General features: G+C 39.1%; 1 protein-coding gene across 1 annotated transcript in view; it reads right to left on the reverse strand.

The window, feature by feature from the left end:
• Window positions 1–1,385, reverse strand: part of Nox3 (NADPH oxidase 3) — a 61,208-nt gene extending 59,823 nt beyond the window's left edge. Inside the window, exons 1-3 of the mRNA XM_021221497.1 lie at window positions 1,279–1,385; window positions 610–705; window positions 386–496 (exon numbers count right to left, since the gene is read on the reverse strand). Of these exons, the coding sequence (XP_021077156.1) occupies window positions 386–496; window positions 610–705; window positions 1,279–1,326 (255 nt within the window). The 5' untranslated portion in view covers window positions 1,327–1,385. The remainder of the gene's footprint in view (window positions 1–385; window positions 497–609; window positions 706–1,278) is intronic.
• Between the last annotated feature and the right edge of the window lie 18,381 nt (window positions 1,386–19,766).

Raw genomic sequence — 19,766 nt, forward strand, 5'->3', positions numbered from 1 at the left:
TGTGTTTGTAAGCATGGGGTATGCATATTGAGTGCATGTGCATACATATACTCACGCACACAATCCAAGGCCAGAGAACACCAATCAGGTTACCTGTTTTATCACTCTCTGCTTTTTTTTTTTCCCCTTGAGATCAGGGCATTATTGAACTTGGAGTTAGGTTGGGGGCCAGCTAGTCCCTGATTATCCTCCTGCCTCTGACCCTCAACCATGCTGGTGTCACATACACACAAGTACACACTGCTTTTTTTTTTTACATGGATTCTGGCAATTTGAACTCAGATCCCAAGGCTTGAGGATGAGCACTTCTACCTGCTAAGCCATCTTTCCAGTCTTCAGTTGCAGGCTGACAACAGTGAGCAGCTTGGTTAAAATAAGTACTTACCACACTTGTTCCTCTCACCAGCGAAATGAAGTTCCGACTGACAGGTAACAGAATTAGCATGCAGTTAAAATTCAGGCACACGGCAGATGCCCGGGCCCATGCCAATGTGGACTGTCCATAAGTTAGAAATAGAAAAGGGGAGGACGGTGAAAACATTGAAGCTGAGAAAGTAGAATGCATTTTCTTTTCTGAAACAATAACAGATTGTCATTAAATGTACTTACACCCAGAATAACTCGTGTATAAAAGAAAGCCTCCTCTTCAGTGTACCAGAAGAATGTGTCAATAAACAGATAGGTGTTTACTGCCAGCCATGAGAGCTAGGGTAGGGAGAAAAGAGATAAGATCACTGCTATGGGCCACCCCTCGCCTACTCAAGATCATTTGACACTCAACTTCTTTCCAGATGAAATGCAGAGGTTGTCAGTATTCCTCAGAGTCACTGCATACATTTATTCCTTACAGATTAGATTTCAGCAGGGATTACAAATACGTTATTTTAAATAAGGGCTGTCAACTTCGAAGTATTTACTAACAAGCACAGAATCTTCTTAGTCAACAGGAATTGACCGTGGTGTGAAGAGTCAGGGCATCTTTAAAGCACTCTAGGAAAAAAATAATGCCAGTTTCACAGGCTGATTCACAGACTTCATTGGATAGACACGTGCCATGCAAAACAAACTACTACTTGACTTTAAAAATGCTAAAAATGAATGGACTTGGAAAACAACTTTGCATGATTCTATAAGGGTAAGTTAAATACACTCAATGAGTGTTTGCTGACAAGTTTTTAGTCTCACATCTAAAGTAATATTTCCAAACTTAAACCGTTTTAGAAATATCATTCTAAGAGTGGAGGACTCTTAGAGCCAGGCAAGAGGAGTGATACTCACGGCAACCGCGAAGGAGCCACCCTCGTTCAAAGTCCAGCACAGCCGCATGGCACTTCTCTTACCACCAACACGTTATTCCTTTCCTTTCATCTGAGCCTGTGTGCTGCGTGCTTAGGAAAGGGTTCCCTTCTACATCACTTTGTCTTGGAGCACCTGTTGGGAGCAGTTCTTCAGGAATTTCTAATCAAGGACTTAGTGCCAAGAGTACATCACCACGCTGACATGCTTCATGGCCTAGGTAAATATGAGTCTCTGTCTAATGATTCCCTTCTTCAAAGAATGCAAAGGAAAAGAGACTCATGTCATTAAACTGTCCTCATGCCCACGCCCACGCCCCTTCTGCATGATTTCGGTCAGAACGATAATGAATCTGTGTGCAAATTTAAGAAATAACCTAATTTCTGAAGGATCCTGGGTATGGCAAAGAATTTCTACCTAATTTTCCTCACAGTACTTATTTTAAGTCTTTCCTCCTTTCTCCACTCAAAGAAAAAAAAAAAAGAAAGAAAAAGAAAAAGAAAAGCAAGCAAGCAAGCAAGCAAACAAAACAAAACAAAACAAAACAAAACAAAAAACTTTCCTAAAAGACAGATCGAGAGCTAAGTACATATGGACTGAACCAGTTTTCAGAATGTTGTGGAAAAGATTCTAAAGCTCAAAAAATGATGACGAAAGTATAAAGTGTACTTCGGTGTGTGTGTGTGTGTATGTATGTATGTGTGCACACAAATATATGTATGTTCATGCATGTGTGTATGAGCATGTATGTGTGCATGAGTATGTGTATTGTGTGTGTGCATTCGCACGCGCATGTGTGTGTGTATGTGTGTGTGTGTGTGTGTGTGTGTGTGTGTGTGTAGGATCATTGAGATGAAGTTCCCATCCCCACCTAGTGCACACATACTTTGGTGCTCCTAGGTCCTAGTAACGCTTCTCATTCTCTGATTTTTATGGTTATTAAATATAGTGACTGTGATTCTAAGACAAAACATTCTCAACTGAAGCAAATTTCTGGCTAGTTCTGGCTCAGATATATTAAAAATTTCATAGGGAACTGGAGAGGTGGCTCAGCAGTTAAGAACACTGGCTGCTCCTCCAGGGGACCCAGATCCAATTCCCAGCATCCACGTGGTGGGTCACAGCAGTCTGTAAGTCCTTTTCCAAGGGATCAGACACCCTCTTCTGGTTTCTGAGGGCACCAGACATATGGATGGCACATAGGCATACATGCAGACACAAACCTATACACATAAATTAATTAAGGTAAAAGATTTTTAGATAACCAAAAGTAAGAGCTTTGAATCATTGGAGAATTGCCCACGGCACTTGTTTATTTGTAGGGCTTGTTTGTTTAGTCATGATGAAAGAATTTTTAAAAATTAAAAGCCTAATAAGTATAATAACTGGGAACTTCTGTTGACTTGCACTTACCAAGGCATGCAGTTAAGAACTTTTGAATACTTATTGTCCAATTAACTCACACATTGACTCTAAGACACAGATGCCATAAGCATTGCAGGCAGCTGTGGGGAGAAAGTTGAACGAAGCAAGTGGAAAAGGAATGATGGAGACTTGACTCTGGTTCTGAGCTTAGCGTTTATATTTTCAGTCATCACCATATAAAATATTAATACATGATTTGTGTATCAATCAAAACTCTCCTATAGAGATACAGATGGCATTCCTACCAACTGGACATATTTAAGTTATAGGAACTGGTTTATTTTAGAGTATCAGTTACAAGTAATTAAACTGTTCTATGTGATCAGGAGTATTGTTTTTCAATAATTAAAAACTTCATAAATAAATATCCCTACTGTGTTAGTCATTATTCTTTATTTTATGAATTTTGGGGTGTTTTGGGATACTGAGGCTCACTATGGTTTTAATGGGATCTCTGTACTCTATAGGAGTTTGATTTTCGGTGACTTGGGTTGAGAGGCAGGGCCTGCACAAAGGTCAGTGATCAATGACTGAATAAATGCTATAGGCCAGTGTCATATTCCTCTCTCAGCCTTCCTACTGTGGACTGCTGGAGGCAAGAAGCCCCTCTCCAGGTGTCGGTGCCTTGATCTTAGACTTCCCAGCCTCTAACATGGTCAGAGAATACCTGGCTGCAGCATAAATATAGGAATGGGTCTTCAGTCTCACGGGGTTGTAGTGAGCAGGCATGGGGAGGCCTGCTTGTGTTAGAAGAGTTGACTCATTCCTAATAGGGCTAGCAACTTCATAGCGATCACTCACAGCTTGACCGGTTGCATTTTTTTGACGTAAACCAACCAGCCCTCGATTCATAAACACAGCCATCCTGCCCTCACCCTCTTACATACCTAAACAACTTCTCTGTACTAAATCAGCCCAGGGCCAGGTATACAGCCAGGAGCATCCACCGCGCAGGGTCTGGTGAGATTTCAAGCCATCAGGTCTTAGGCCAGCTTAGCTGCTCATAGGGCCTTTCCCTGTGTGAAATCTACAGGGAAGGCCCTGGTCTATGTTTTCTCCTCTGCTCCGTTAGCCTTCTGAGCATGGCGCTTGCCACCTGCTCCCCACATGGCCCCGAGTATTTGGAGATTATAAATAAAACGCTCTTAATTCAAGGTCAGTGGCTCTCTGCCACCTTAGCACATCTGATTCAAACAAGTCCCAGGCTTTAAAAACGTCTATGTTTAAACATTCAAGACTTTGTTCATCCACTGAATGCTGGAAGAACTTTCTGCTTACCACCTAGCCCGACCTATACGCAGTTACTGCTAGTAAACCTGTTTCTGTGTTCATTAGAGAGGACTGAAACAGCGCCACCTTGTGGAATCAACGCTGCTTCTGCCTCACTTCCAGGCATACTGGTGGGAAATCTTAGAGGTGGTAGTAAACACAATTCTCAAATTCACCTCTTCTTCGAAAAAGACATAAATTTAAAAGAATCATTCTGCGTAGAGATATATAGAAGCATTAGTGTTTGGGCAGTCTTTGCTTGAAAGTAGCAACTACAGTTCAGTTTCAGGGGTTCTGAAATATCATTAGGTGTTAATGAGTTCCTGCCTGGACACTGGACAAGCTCCCTTCCTCCGCCCCCCCCCTCACACACACACACACACACACACACACACACACACACACACATTACTTTTTAAACTTAAAATCCTATAAAATCTTCATATTCATTTTAAGTTAATAATTTTCCATGATTAAATGATTTGTTATTTCTGAAATGTCTAGGATTTACATATCTTAGAAGCCTTATTCAGTTAGACTATGAATGTTAATTCAGAAGGAGTACCCACAGATTTTATATTATCCTCAGTTCAGATTCAGTGATGACAACAGCTAGAGTCTTCTAGCCTTCTGAGCTCTTTATACAGTGTTAGAATTAAGACCCAGGACAGCACTGACAGAGGTTCACAGCTGCCTTTCGAGGGACATAAATTGCTTGTCATATGTGGTTTTAGATGTCTAATGCTCCCTAAAAGCCACAAATGAAAGGCTTGGCTGCCTGTGGCACTACCAGAGGGTGAGACAATCTTCAGGACATGGCTCTTAGAAGTTCAGTCACTGGAAATATCCCTTGAAGTAGATATGGAGACCCTGGCCTCTTCTTTGCCTAATGGCTGCTATGAGGGGAACTGATCACTTCTCTCCTGTGCTCCCACCATGATCAGCTGCCTCAGCTCAGGTCTGAGACACAACGCCAAATGGCCAGACTGCATCATCTGAAACTATGATCCAAACAAATACATTCTTATATATAATGGACAGTGTGTAAAAATATAGTTATGATCCCTTATGGTAGACAAAAGTGGTTAGTAGTCATATTATGAAGGCCTTAGCTCATGGTTTAACTTAAGGATTATCTTCATAATCCTTTTTACTTTCATAGAGCTTGAGATGATTTTAGTTCCCTTATATCAAAGACTGAATTATATTCTAAATTACATTTAATTCTAAATTACATTCAAAGTCATTCAGAACTCAACAATTTTGTGCAATTGATGGAAATACAGTTTCAAAATTCTCACGTTGAGGAGTAAGCCGATTACACCACTGAATTAGAATCAAACCCTAGACAACATCAGACATCATGTCTTATAGCACATGCAAAAGTCCAAGTTGGTGCAACCTCAACCTGTGAGGACTCCGAAGAAACACTTAGGATTGAAGCCTTGGGTAACCACAGTTCCCTAATTAACCGTGATTAATTAATGAGAGAGTGAGGACGCACACACAGGCCCCAGATAGGCCTTGGATTATCCTTCAGAGAAGTCATTTGCACAGGTCACAGTTTAAATCAAGACTTTGAATCATTTTCAAAGAACTGGGGACAAAGTTAGCAGGACAGAAGCTTGCACGGAATCTAGAGACAGGGTATATGTGCTTAGAATTGGATCTACTTAAACCAAACGACTTCCATTGCTAGCAGTGAGTGCCACCTTGTTTCTCACAAGTGTCTCAAAACGGAGCCGGTAGAATCTCATCCCCCCTCTATCTGTCTAACTAGAGGGAGGGTAGTTCTATCTCTTTCTAATGAAGTGTTTGCCTCCACTGGCCTCTCTAGCCCACCACAACAGAGGACATAAAGTATTGTTGGGATATTGTTCTTTGGTAACACTCACCAATAAGAGCTCATCCTTGATATGTATGGATGGCTTTTGAGACAGGATGTCATGTTACACAAGCTGATCATGTTGCCTTCAACACCCATGTGCTGAGATGACATGTATGTGACAACCATCACGCACAGTCTATGCAGTACTACGGTTCAAACCTAGGGCCTTTTGTATGCTAGGTGAATGTTCTGTCAACTGAGCTGTATCTCCAGCCCTAACAATTCTTCTAAAATGAAAAAAAAAAAAAAAGAAAGAAAAGAAAACAGGAAAAAATAACAAGAAATGTGGATTAATTTATATCTGAGTAAAAACTCTATATTAGCCATGCTACTCTTCTGGGACTAACTTCATCTATTGTATTTTAGCCCAGTTGTTTAGCTGGTCACTTAACCCAACAAAAAAACTCTTTGATCCTCAAGAGCAGGATTGATCACCTGACAACTTACTGCTGCACACTAAAATTCAGGTTCCCTGAAGGTATAGCAGAATGCCTTTCTTCTGAATGCACACATCAGCATCTAAATATTCAGGTGAAAAGGGATGGAAAACTAAACAAACAAACAAACAAACAAACAAAAAAGTAAACACAGCCCATCCCCAATTTCTTACACAATTATTTAAAAATCATTTATGGTGGCAATTATGTAATTATATTGTATAACTCATATATTGGATAAATCCTACTTTTAAAGGATAAGTGGAATAGAAAAAATTAAAAGGATATATATATATATATATATATATATATATATATATATATATATATAAACATATAACTGATTTTAAAATGAAAGATAATTGTCCATCACAATATCCCCACTTTTGCTGAATTGCATATAATATGTGTTTATCTCAGGAAACATGAAATTCTCTTCCTGTAATTTTGAAGTGGCTTGTATCAGCAGTTTAGTTCAGAACTGTAAGTCTAAGGTTCCTTCTTTCATCTGTGTCATGATTCTTCCCTTAATCCCGTGGTCACAATTGCAGATGGAAGTTGTGTTGAGATCATTCCGTATTTGTATGGTATGGGTATGTGGTCTGGCTTTCTTGATATGTAGGAGAGGAGATGGCAGGTGTGTTGGTGCGAAATCTGAAGATCCCACTTGAGGCAGACATCCAGACTCTCTGTGTGCTCTGCTGGGCCCAGAACATCTCAACTTTACTGGTGTGCCTCTTTCTCTTCTTTCTACATTTGCAACCAGCTTCCTCTGTCCATCAGTCATGCCTCTAAAGCTATTCTTGAAGTTGCTGGGAGAGCCCTGATGTTAGGTTTCCTGAAGTTCCCAGCACAAGACTACAGAGTGACTAATTTATCATTTCTTGCTCTAAACTAAGTGGCCCTGTTTGAACTGCTTGGCTTAGAAATGAGGTTAAGGACAGGACTCATGTCTTTAATCTTACCGGGTATAGCACACATCTGACGCCTCTTAATGCTAAATAATAAATATAGAACCGCATTTGTTTCTCTGCTTTTTAGCACACAAGACAGTTCTGTACAGATCCCCACACAGACACGGTGACAGGAAGTTTCTGGCAGTCAGTGGCTTTCATTAAAGTTTCAGAATGAAAGGGAAGTCTGCTTTTCCAGGCAGTGAATTCTTTGACTTCCGAGTTCAGAAAAAAATGTAAAGTTGAGGAAGGCTAGTCTAGAAATCCTTCCTTTGCACATCCAAGCTGTTCTTTCAAAAGTCAAAGTGGATGCCAGAATTCCATAGATTTCATTTTTCAAGATGAACATTCATATTTGAACATATTTCAAGCCAGATGGTTTACAGTTCATGTATTTGTTGGCGTTTTCCTGCCACAACAACTAAATATTGAAGACACATATTTGTGATGAGGAGAGCATTTCCAACCATCCAGTCCTGCTGCTTCTTCATGCTGTGTGCTCACTCACCCCCCAGCCTCCCTCTACAGTGTGTGCCACCAGGGAAGCTCCATCAGCTCCAACAGTGAATCATATCCCTTTGATTTAATAGACAGGGAGAAGGGAGGTAACCCACCCCATCCCCCAACACACACACACACACACACACACACACACAGAGAGAGAGAGAGAGAGAGAGAGAGAGAGAGAGAGAGAGAGAGAGAGAGATTGAGAGAGAAAGATGTACTTCTTATAGCAGCCATGAATTTTCTGGTAGCAAATAAGAAAGCAAATGAACATCTATTGAAATATTCTGTTTTCACCATCCATTTAGACAAGCCAAAAAGTTTACTTTTAATCCAACCACTTTATAAGTGAGTGTGCCAAACTGTGAGGCTGTTTGATCAGGGTTTAGAAGACAACGGGGAATTCAAATAAAGGTTTGTTTTTTTTTTTTAAAAGTCAGGTATGAAAATAGCTGAAGAAAGCAATGTGCATCTGTACTGCGGAACAGGGTTGTCACTCACCGGGTTGGCTAGGACCTGTCTTCCAAGATGAATGTGTTCCTTTCTCCGTTATCACCACGTACACAATTTGTTATCATTTCTACCCGACTTGTTATTTGTATTATTAAATTTTAAAGAGTCCATTTTGGTGACAAAGACCATTAGAAGGTTGAATAAAAGTAATAAAATATTTTTAAAAAAATATGAAAAAGCATACAACTATCATTAAAGTTGTCTTCCCTTTGACACAGGACTTGCCTATAGAAAAATATACATTAAGTTTTCTTTTTTTTTTAAAGGGATGATGTATAGAGCTCACAGTTTGAAAGAAAATTGCCTAGTGCTGGGATTTGGAAGAATGGAGGGAAGCCTTAGGGCTTGTGTAGGGACAGGGAAGTCAAGGTAGCCCGGTAAGGCTCTCTTGCTGATTCCAGAAGACATGGACTAGTGCCTGCTCAGCATTCCATTCTCTGTGTTTTTCCATTGTGTTATCCCCAACACCTGCTTTCAAATCTTTGCCATCTAGAGTGTACACGGATGATACAATGGACAAAGAGCACAGTCCTGGTCCAGGTGATGAAGCCTGAGAGGCATTCATAGGAGAGATGCTATGATTCTCCAAAGTCCTGGCAACGAGATTCTTTGGAAGGTCTCTTAGGCACCAACTATTTCAGATCTGTAATAGTGAGAATAGGCCATAGTTGAGTTTTGTGCCCTTGTCCTCAAGCCCCAGTCCCTGATGTCCTGCCTGGCTGTGCTGTTTTGAAGACAGATGCGAAGGAGCCTCATGGCAACTACCAGCTGGCACCTCCCTTACCTCCTGATTTGATTGACATGATGAGATTTTATGATGGACTAGCTGATTAACTTAAGCCAATCAAGAAAAGATGTGTTCAGAATGACAAGGTTATCAAGCTGTTTCAGTGCCATGGAAAGCCAGGGCCAGTCATTGGCTACCCTGCTCTCCTTCTCTGGCAGCACAGCTCTTCAGAGAGAATGTAAGCCTGATGTCAAATTTTGAAAAGTTCTATCTAAAATATGAATTTTTCCAAGGGAGGAATAAGATTTTGTAGGACAAATGACCAGAAGAAATGCCTTCTTCCTGATAGGTAATTTAAAACCAAATTTTATTTATACTAATATATATATATATATATATATATATATATATATATATACACCAATATATACTAATATAATATATATAGTATATATAATATACTAATATATATATATATATATATATATATATATATATATATATATATGTTAGAAAATCATAATGGACCAGGAAAGAATCTATAAAAGTTAACTTCAAGAGTGGCAGTCTCTAATTTATTGCTGAGCCATGCGGATGCTTACCTAATGAAAATATAAATTACGGAACATGTAACAAAGTATAAGATAAGATAATACAATTTACGTGTGCAAATGTTCTTCTCATGAAACTATTTGAAATATCAAAGACTTATTTTTCTCTTTCAAGAACCAGATCTAACAGCTACCACTCTGCATTCATTTCCAAATGAAAAATATAACCCTATACATAACTAATTAAATTAATATAGCTTATTATGACAAAAATAATTTCTTTTAACTTCGAGGACAGCACCACATTTTATATTAAGCTGTTAATACTCATAACCGTATGATTTCAAAATCAGCCGAGCTTGAAAAATTATTGTCTCTGACATTCCCAATGATCAAAGCAACCTCAATTATAATATTATATTAACTAAGCTAAAAAAATAGTATTAAAATTTCTAACCTTTCTGAACTGTAATTAGTCATCTAACTATGTATCCAAATTTATTTGATATATTTGCATAGTTAATTAATTATAATTTATTTAAAAGTCTTCCATTTATAAAACTTTGCTCTCCTCAGCCTATGAATATAATTGCCAAGGTATGAACTTAATTTTTAAATATCTTCTTTAAGTTTTGCTAAGATTTATATATGACAGGGAAAATTGTTTTAAAATATAATTTTTTCTTCTTTAAAAATGTATGCCTTTTGTTAGGGATGAGGGTTAAGCTTTTGGAGCCAGGTAACTTAAACACAAAGGCAAGAAGATCTGAAGCTTCCTTCAGAACAAATGACCAAATAATAAACCAGTGAGATCATGTTACTAAAGCCTTCTCCTTGGTTGTTAGGGTGGTATAGCAGGTAACAGTTTTTGCTGTGCAAACATGACAGTGTCTCTAACCTCTAGCACCCCCACTTAATATTCACTCACTCACCCACACCCACTCACACACACACACACACACACATCACACCCACTTATGTACCGACCCACTCACTCACACCCACCCAAACCTATCCATACCCACTTACACACCTACCCCTGCTTACAGCCTGTCTATCCTGCACACACACCCACTTACATACCTACCCATCCACACCCACTCACACACACAACCACTTTCATACCTATCCATCCGCACCCACTCACACACACACCCACTTACATACATAACCATCCACACCCACTCACACACACACCCACTTTCATACCTACCCATCCACACCCACTTACACACACCTATCCATCTACCCCATGTACACATCCCACCCATTAATCCATACCCACTTACATACTCACCCCTGCTTACACACCCATCAACCCTATACACACACCCACTCACTCACCTACTCATCCACACGCACTTACAAACACACCCACTTACATACCTACCTACACCCATTTACACATACGCACTTACATACCTACCCACGCCCACTTACATACCTACTCATCCACACCCACTTACACACATCCATCCACCTACACCCTTGTACACACCTCCACCACTTCATCTATACCAATTTACAACCCACCCCTGCTTACACATCCACCCATCCCATCCATATACACCCAGTTACAAACCCACTCACCCACACCCACTTACGTACCCACCCATCCATATCCCCTTACATATCCACCTGTTCATCCACCTACTTACACACACACACACACACACACACACACACCTACTTGCAAACACACCCACCCATTCACACCCACCAACTCCCACATACCCCTAATTAAAATACCCAAGGCATATTTTCTAAACCCCAGAGGAACCTTTTCAAATCTGTGGAATGAATACTTGAAAGATTGCACTCTGTATCACATAAAGTCACATGATCTAGACTTCAATAAAGCTTTATCGTTGGGCTGATGAAAGCTTAAATGTTCTGCTCAAGGTCAAAACATGACAGAACAGAAATTATACATCCTTTAAAATGGCTACCAGAAATTGAAGTGGATGAGCCAAGTGGTTTAGAAAAACCTGCATGAAGTCAGGCTTCTAGGTCACCAACGTTTGTTCAGATGGTTGTAACTTGGAGAATCTCTTATAAGCATCACCTGTCAATAAAAAAGCCCATGGCCAATGAGCAGAAGCAGAAAATAGGAGATGGAACACTGGGAGGAAGAGAGAGGATTCTGGGAAATCATGAGTGAATAGAGAGGAGACACATGGAGAGTCTGGAAAGTGATTGTAGCAAGATCCTGAGAGAGCCTCTGGAGAAGACATGAAGGAAAAAGCGGGTTAGATTGAAGGAGAGGCCACTAACCATGTGGAGACAGAGAGTAGTTAGAATGGGTTAACTACGTTGGGGAATGAGCCAAAGCTCGTGGCCAGGGTTTATTCTAAATAATTAGTCTCAGAGTCATCATTCCAGAAGAAGTGGCCAGAAAGGAGAATGGCTTTAATATTTTAAATGGCTTTAATATTTTTTTACAGCAATCAATACAGTATCTGCATGGGTATATCTTCCAGACTTCATTTTGTTCTGGGTGGTATGAACTCATCTGGGGAAGTCCACTTTCAGAAACCTCTCCCCATGATTATGGCCTTAATAGATTCAGGGAGCATTGCTACCACTTAAAATACATGGGAAAGAAAACTATATTCAAATATTGAGAAAGATACAGCCAAATCTATGAAAATTAAGAATTCCAATTGCCCAAAGGAAGACGGTATAGAAAACAGCAGTGGTGGGCAAGGCATTGAGAATGAAAATGCCTTGGGTACCACAGTCTACATGGGATGCTCAGGCACACCCAAGAGATGGCAGCAGGTTTTCTGCCTACAGTGGTCTGTTTTCCAGTGCTGACAACACAGTACTACAGACTGTGTAAGTCTCGTTGAAAACATTTGCTTTGACTCACCAAGGTCAAGGGATTATATATGAAGTCTTAATGTGGTATATGAAATCATTTGCTCAGAGACGAGGAACGTGCATATTTTCCTGTGTGTGCACCTGTGTGCATGCAGACCCCTGCATCCGTGAGTGCATGTGCACGCCTTACACTTGCATGAGTGAGCTTGTGCATTATTTCTTTGGGTCTTTCTCCTTTCATATGAAATACAAAGATTCAACCCCAGGACCTTCACTACACTGACTTTATATAGTTTAATCATCTTCCATTTCTACACAACATACTCAGATTGAATCTCCACTCTTTTTCTATTTTATTGAACATAGATTTTTTACATATTATTTTCCAATTATTCTTTCACCTCCTTCTACTTCTCCTAGTTCCTTTCCACTTCCCCTTCCATCTATAGTCACCCCCTTTCTGTTTCTCATGTGAAAAAAAGAGACCAACTTCTAAAGAATTATAATAAAATAAAATATAATAAGATAAAACAAAACTAACACACTGGAATAGGACAAAGCAGATAAACAGAAGGAAAAGAATCCAAGAAAAGGCACAAGAAATATAGATGCAGAGACGCATGCATTTGCACACCCAGGAATCCCAGATAAATATCAAACTGAAAACCATACTATATATGCAAAGGACTGGTAGGGTAAAAAGAGAGGAAAAAATGTTAAGTAAAATAAAAATAAGATAAAATTTACATAAGTAATGAAAAAGAAAGTAAAGGAAGGAAGGATTGACAAATCACCCCTTAAATTACTAGGAATGGTGGAGCACAGACAGAAGTTATTAATCCTGTTATTTTAACTTCTCCCCCTCCCTCCCTCCTTCCCTCCCTCCCTCCCTCCCTCCCTCTCTTCTCTCCATCTCTCACCTCTCTGTCTCTGTCTCTGTCTCTCTGTCTGTCTCTGTCTCTGTCTGTCTGTCTGTCTGTCTGTCTGTCTCTCTCTCTCTCTGTCTCTCTCTCTCTCTCTCTCTGTGTGTGTGTGTGTGTGTGTGTGTGTGTGTGTGTGAACATTCGTGTCTGCATCATGGCATACTTGTGGAGATTAAACAACAACTTGCCAGATTCCATTTTCTCCTTCTACCATGTACGTCTGGGGTCAATTTGACTCGGTGGCAAATGCCTTTTCCTGCTGTGCCATTTTGCCAGTCCTCTGGAGTTTTTTATTTATTAAGTAACCTATTTACATTAGATGTATTTTTGTAGGGCAAAAAGAAGTAAAACATTTTTAGTAGCTATATTACTCTAAGTGTTACACATTCTGAAGTATAGAGAAAGTGAGTATTTGTGTTATTGTCATTGAACACAAAGGTTTTCAGTGTTGGGAGAAAGGATAAAAGTGTGAGATTAATGAGGCTTAGTCGAAGCTCTGTAATTATGGATCTAATTAGAATTATCAGTATAAAGCATGGCATACTTTATCTAAGAGGTTACTTTCTGGCTATGTTCTTGGAAAAATTCTAAAAAATATGACATCCAAGTGTATATGGGTCATGAACTTGCCTTGGCTCAGGCTGTGTTTGGGAATGTCATTTATCTTTAAACACCCTGAATCCTCTGAGGAGGGGTTGGGTCTGTTTGGAACAGGTGATTCATAATTAATAAACAGTTATAAGTATGTTTATACTTTAAAATTAAATTAATAGTAATTTCTGGTCACATTAGAAATTCAGATAGCCATTGTAGACTACAAGTCCCATATGAATGGTATGTAGGACCAGCGTGGGAAGGTTGTCACTGGTCATAGGTGACAACATAAGGCTCAAATATAACCACAGCATGTATAAGAAAGTGCATTGATCCATAAGGATACTAAAAATGAACACTGTGATGATTTATATATGCTTGGCCCAGGGAGTGATACTATTAGTAGGTGTGGCCTTGTTGGAGTAGGTGTGACCTTGTTGGAGTAGGTATGACTTTGTTGGAAGAAATGTGTCACTGTGGGCATGGGCTCTGCCTAGCTGCCTGGAAGTGAGTCTTCCACCAGCAACCTTCAGATGAAGATGTAGAACTCTCAGCTCCTCCTGTACCAAGCCTGCCTGGATGCTGCCACGCTCCCACATTAACCTGAGGCTAAGGTAAAGAGACTTAGAATAGTTGCATTGACCAAGGAAGTCTCAGCAGTGCCTGTAGACTTTCTCCCCTGGTTAAGTCTCATGAAGAGCATTTTAAGCAAGCATGGCAAGCTGAGAAAGGAAAAATATAAAATATATGGTTCAAGTATTAAAGGGGCATCAGGAGGTGAAATGGAGCTGAATCCTGTGTTCAAGGATATTAAATTGAATTAATGGAGTAGTGACCTTATGGCAATATTGCACCCAGACAAATTTAGGTCTAGGCATGGTAGCACAATCTTTTCATCCCAGAAGGCAAAGACAAGCAGATCTCTGAGTTCTAGGCCAACCTAGAACAGAGCAAGTTTTAGGTGAAGAAAAACTTAGATCTAGGATTGGTGGACCAAACCTTTAATCCCAGTGCTTAGGAGACAGGCAGGGGTAGGTATGGCTTCCATAGACTCATGTCTTTAAACAAGCCTATGGGGGACAGGGAGTAGAATGTGATGGTTTGTATATGAATGGTCCAGGGAATGGCACTTTTAGAAGGTGTGGCCTTGTTGGAGTAGGTGTGTCACTGCTGGCATAGGCTTAAGACCCTTACCCTAGCTGCCTGGAAGTGAGTCTTCCACTAGCAGCCTTCAGATGAAGATATAGAACTCTCAGCTCCTTCTGCATCATGCCTGCCTGGATGCTGCCGTGCTCCCACCTTGGTGATAATGGACTGAACCTCCAAATCTGTAAGCCATCCCCAATTAAATGTTGTCCTTATAAGAGTTTCCTTGGTCATGTGTCTGTTCACAGCAGTAAAACCCTAACTAAGACAAACACTTTAGGTAGAATGTTTGAAACTGTTGTGGGACCAAACAATCCTTTTACAAATGAATAAATTAAAAGGAGCAAACGTGAACTTTTAGTTCCATTGTTCTGCTTTGACTGTTTATTTTTGTTTTTGTTTGTTTGTTTGTTTTAGTTTTGTTTTTTGGTGTTTATTCTTTTCATTTTACTTTTTTCACAGTGAGAACAGAGTCTTTATAACACATAAGTGCACACACGCAATCGTGCACACATGTGCATGCATGCGCGCGCGCGCGCACACACACACACACACACCAAGTGCTTGTTATGAAACAATCTCTGCCAAACACCCTCAGAATACTGAACATAGCAGCTTAATAAGAGAAGCCTGATTTCAATTTTTCAATAAAAAAGCAAAAGCATACAGTGCATGCAACAGCTGTTCAACTTCCAACTCTAATAGGCCCCGAACAAAACAGGCCCATATTTAAATTCTCTAGCACACAGTCCAGTAGAAACTCTAATCAACTAGTAACTGATGTGAGCAGAACCTTAGAAAAGAAGTTATATTGCTACCCTGTCCCCTTTTCTCTTACAGTTGGAGGCAGGAGTATGAAGAGATACAAAATTCAAAGAAAGAAGAACTACACAGAAAAAAAATTCCTAAAGCAGTTGCTGTTTGGAATAGAAAGGAAGACAGGGTTTTACAAATGTTCAAAGACATTTGTAACACATTAACACAATTTATTCACTATCACTCCTACTTGGAAGAATAGAGAGCAACATCTCATCATATAAAACTATGTTCAGGTTCACCAGAAACTATGCATATCATTTTAGGCTTCATGGAGGAAAGCGGGTTCAGCTCAGATCCTTGGATACCATACAGCTAGCTTGACTGGATCAGTGTCTAGAACTGTTCACTGTCACGTTGAACAGCTGTAAACTAAACAATAGCTTGTAACTCCATAGGAATCTTAAGAATTGACAATACATACACAGCTATCTAGATTTCCCCTGTGTCACCCTCTTTAGAGTAGCCCCTGTCCTTGGATCTGCCATGAGCACTCTCATAGACTGTTTCTAAGGTCTGAGAACTGATTGAGAGGACATTTTCTGGTTTTGGAGTGGTGGGTTCAAGCTTGAGCTTCAAAGCAACAAAGAAAGCTAAGATATGTTCTCACATTTAAACCCAACCCTCTCATCAAACTGCTAAATATAGGTGGTGTGTCACCATGGGCTTCTAACATTACATACAAAACTTTGATTGGACAGTACATATATTTTTGTGCTGCTTAGCATTGTGGAATTACTCTAAACAAAATATAGAAACTTAATTTGATCAGGCTTTTAAATCTAGCCAATGATTTTCAGGAACTATTGGGTGTAGATGAATATTTGTATCGTCATGGGTAAAGGGGGATTGTATATGTTGGGGAAAAGGGTATGCATATGGAATGAATGAGATTAAGCAGAGATTGTGTAATTATAGATTTAAATTTAGAATTGTCAGTAAAAAGACACAAAACATTTTTGCCTAAAGGGTTATCTTTTAAATTATGTTACATGATGCACTTAGACCAAGCAATTCTCTGAAGGACCAACTACTCAAATCAAACAAGAAATGAAAGTCGGAGAACAGCGACACATGAAGGGAAACTTAGGAGGATTTCGACAGTTACAGTATATGGACCTTAATCAAAGCCCAAAATATAAAGCTTCAAAATATTTTTGAGATAGTAAAGAAAATTCAACACTAAATGGATATGGTTATATTAAGAGTTTTAAATCTTCAGAGATGACAATGTAAATGTGATTCTAATTTTAAGATAATTCATCATTTAGAGACATATACCATAGTACGTATAAGTGCAATAAACAATTTCTGATTCTACTTAAAAATAATGATTGGCTCGGGGCTTATTACATTTGAAACTGGAAGGGTTAACATGGAGTTCAACATGCTGTCTTTTATAAGATTTTCCACAATCAAAAATTATAATAAACAGTAGTCAGAGTTGTGCGGGGTTAGTGGTCAATATATAAAAGCAGGAAATGTCAAAAAGTAAAAAGAGAAAAATGATGGAGATGAAGTAAAGTAGCCTAAAGGGTAGATCTTTGAGCATCAGGGCATACTATAAACAAGTATTTTGAAATTGTGAGAAAAATTTAAAACAAAGACATATAATACGATTCTCAGGAAAAACAGGGGGCAGGTTGTAATATACTCAAGAAAAATGAGAGGACATGAGTAGAACTGTAATGAGTTCATAACCAAGACTACCCTGTGCTCTCCAAATCCACTGCTCACAAGATAGTAGAGGCATAATTTGTGAGAAAGGGGTATGTGTGTATGGAGAAGATAAAAGCTTTTGTCTTACAGACACTATCCCACACTGGTGTAATCAGGAGGACCAAGCAGAGAAAACAAAGTCAGCAAAAAATGAATCACAGACAATTCTGTTTCGAAACCTTTTGCAAAAATTCTAAGAAAAATGTTAGCTAAACTTGGGCTATATAGAAAATTGTGTTAGGGGTTCATAATGTTCACTGAAAACAAAAACGAAGATTTTCTTTAGATATGAGAAAAAATTTTGTGTTATTTACATGAATAAATTATCACAAAATCCCTAAGATCACCTCAGTAGGTGAGAAAAGTCATTGAATACAGAATTCATTGATGCTAACTTTTTTATCAAGAAGGTTGAGTCTTTGAGCTAGAGAACACACCACCCCCACCCCCAAGCTAGATTGAATGTTATATGTGGTAATGAAATTTAAAACCCTTCCCTTACTTCATCAGGTAAGGTGACCACTGCAGTCATCCAGCCTTGTTTTTAGGTACCTAACCAGAAAACAAGAGAAGAATCAGAATTATGATGTATATAGTTTTATAACAAAATATAGACTGCCAATTGTGATTTACATACATGGTCCAAGAGAGTCAACTAACAATCAAAATGCTATAATCACTAAAAGATTGCAGGAGCATTTCTATATTAAAATTAATGTACATGAATAGAATTCTTTTTTCTAAAATACAATTAGTTAATAAATCCTGTTTCTGGCACCAAAATTTAGCAAAAAATCGTGAGATGATCATGTGGAAGTTCGCAAAACTAGTTGAAAAAACACTGATGTAGACATACAGTAATTAAGAATCATAATGTTTTCATGACTGGGAGGATCCAGCATTATAAAATAACCATTTTCTTGTAAAGCAATCTTTGAGTTCGATGTAAGTACTGAATTCACTAAGTATCAAAGGGTAAATTATGCTAGATAAGTGTGTGGTATCTAAGAAAGAAGGGAAAATACAGCTCTTAGTGTGGGAAAAAATATAATTATATACCCACCTCTCATGACTTCAGAATAAATTCCGTGGAGATTAAATACTGAAGAAGAAAAGCACATACACATGCATATGGGCATACACATAAACACATACACACACACTCAAATGATTGGTTGAAAATACAGGAAAGAAATCTTATTGTTTCAGGATGGAAAAGGATGTCATGAGCAAGGCATAAAAAGTACAAATCTAAAGATTTATATGTAGGTCAGGTTGAAAATTTCCTCCTAATGCACTTATAATACCCATAGAATGTAATTAAAATGGAACATGAAAGCTAAGAGACAATGGTTTTTTCCCTTTTCTTCATTAATCTATTTATTCACTTTCCATCCCGATCGCTGACCCCTTCTGGTTCTCCCTCACAGAGTCCCTCCCTCATCTCTCCTTTCCCTTTGCCTCTGAGAGGGTGAAGGGTAACCCCTCAAGCCCCCTACCCCAGCACATCAAGGCTCTTCAGGGCCAGGTGAATCCTCTCCCACTGAGGCTTGATAAGGCAGCTCCATTACAGGAACTGGATGCACAGCCAGGCAACAGGTTCAAGGATAAATTCTGCTCCCGTTGTTCCAGACTTGCATGAAGACCAAGCTGTACTTCTGCTACATGTATACAGGGAGCCTAGGTCCAGCCTGTGCTCACTTTGGTTGGTGATTCAGTCCCAATGGTCCAGGTTAGTCGACTCCGTTGGTCTTCCTGTGGAGTTCCTATCCCCTAAGGGGCTGTGATCCTTTCTCTAGCTCTTCCACAAGAGTCCCTTAACTCCATCCACTTGTTGGCTGTGCATGTCTGCATCTGTCTGAGTCAGCTGCTGAAGGATTCTCTCAGAGGACAGCCTTGATAGGCTCCTGTCTACAAGCATCGCGGAGTATCATTAATAGTGTCAGTGACTGGTTCTTTCCCATGGGATGGGTCTCAAGTTGGGCCAGTTATTAGTTAGACACTAAGGGAAAATGATTTAACATGCATAGAGTATACAGGAGAAATATATGTAATATAAGGGAAATATGCTTATATAATTAACAAATTATTATACACTTATATAATTAATATAAAAATACTTATATAATTAATATAAATATACTTAAATAATTAATATAAGTAAATAAATATAATGTAATTA

This window comes from Mus pahari, chromosome 21 (assembly GCF_900095145.1).
Source record: "Mus pahari chromosome 21, PAHARI_EIJ_v1.1, whole genome shotgun sequence".
NCBI classification, from domain to species: Eukaryota; Metazoa; Chordata; class Mammalia; order Rodentia; family Muridae; genus Mus; species Mus pahari.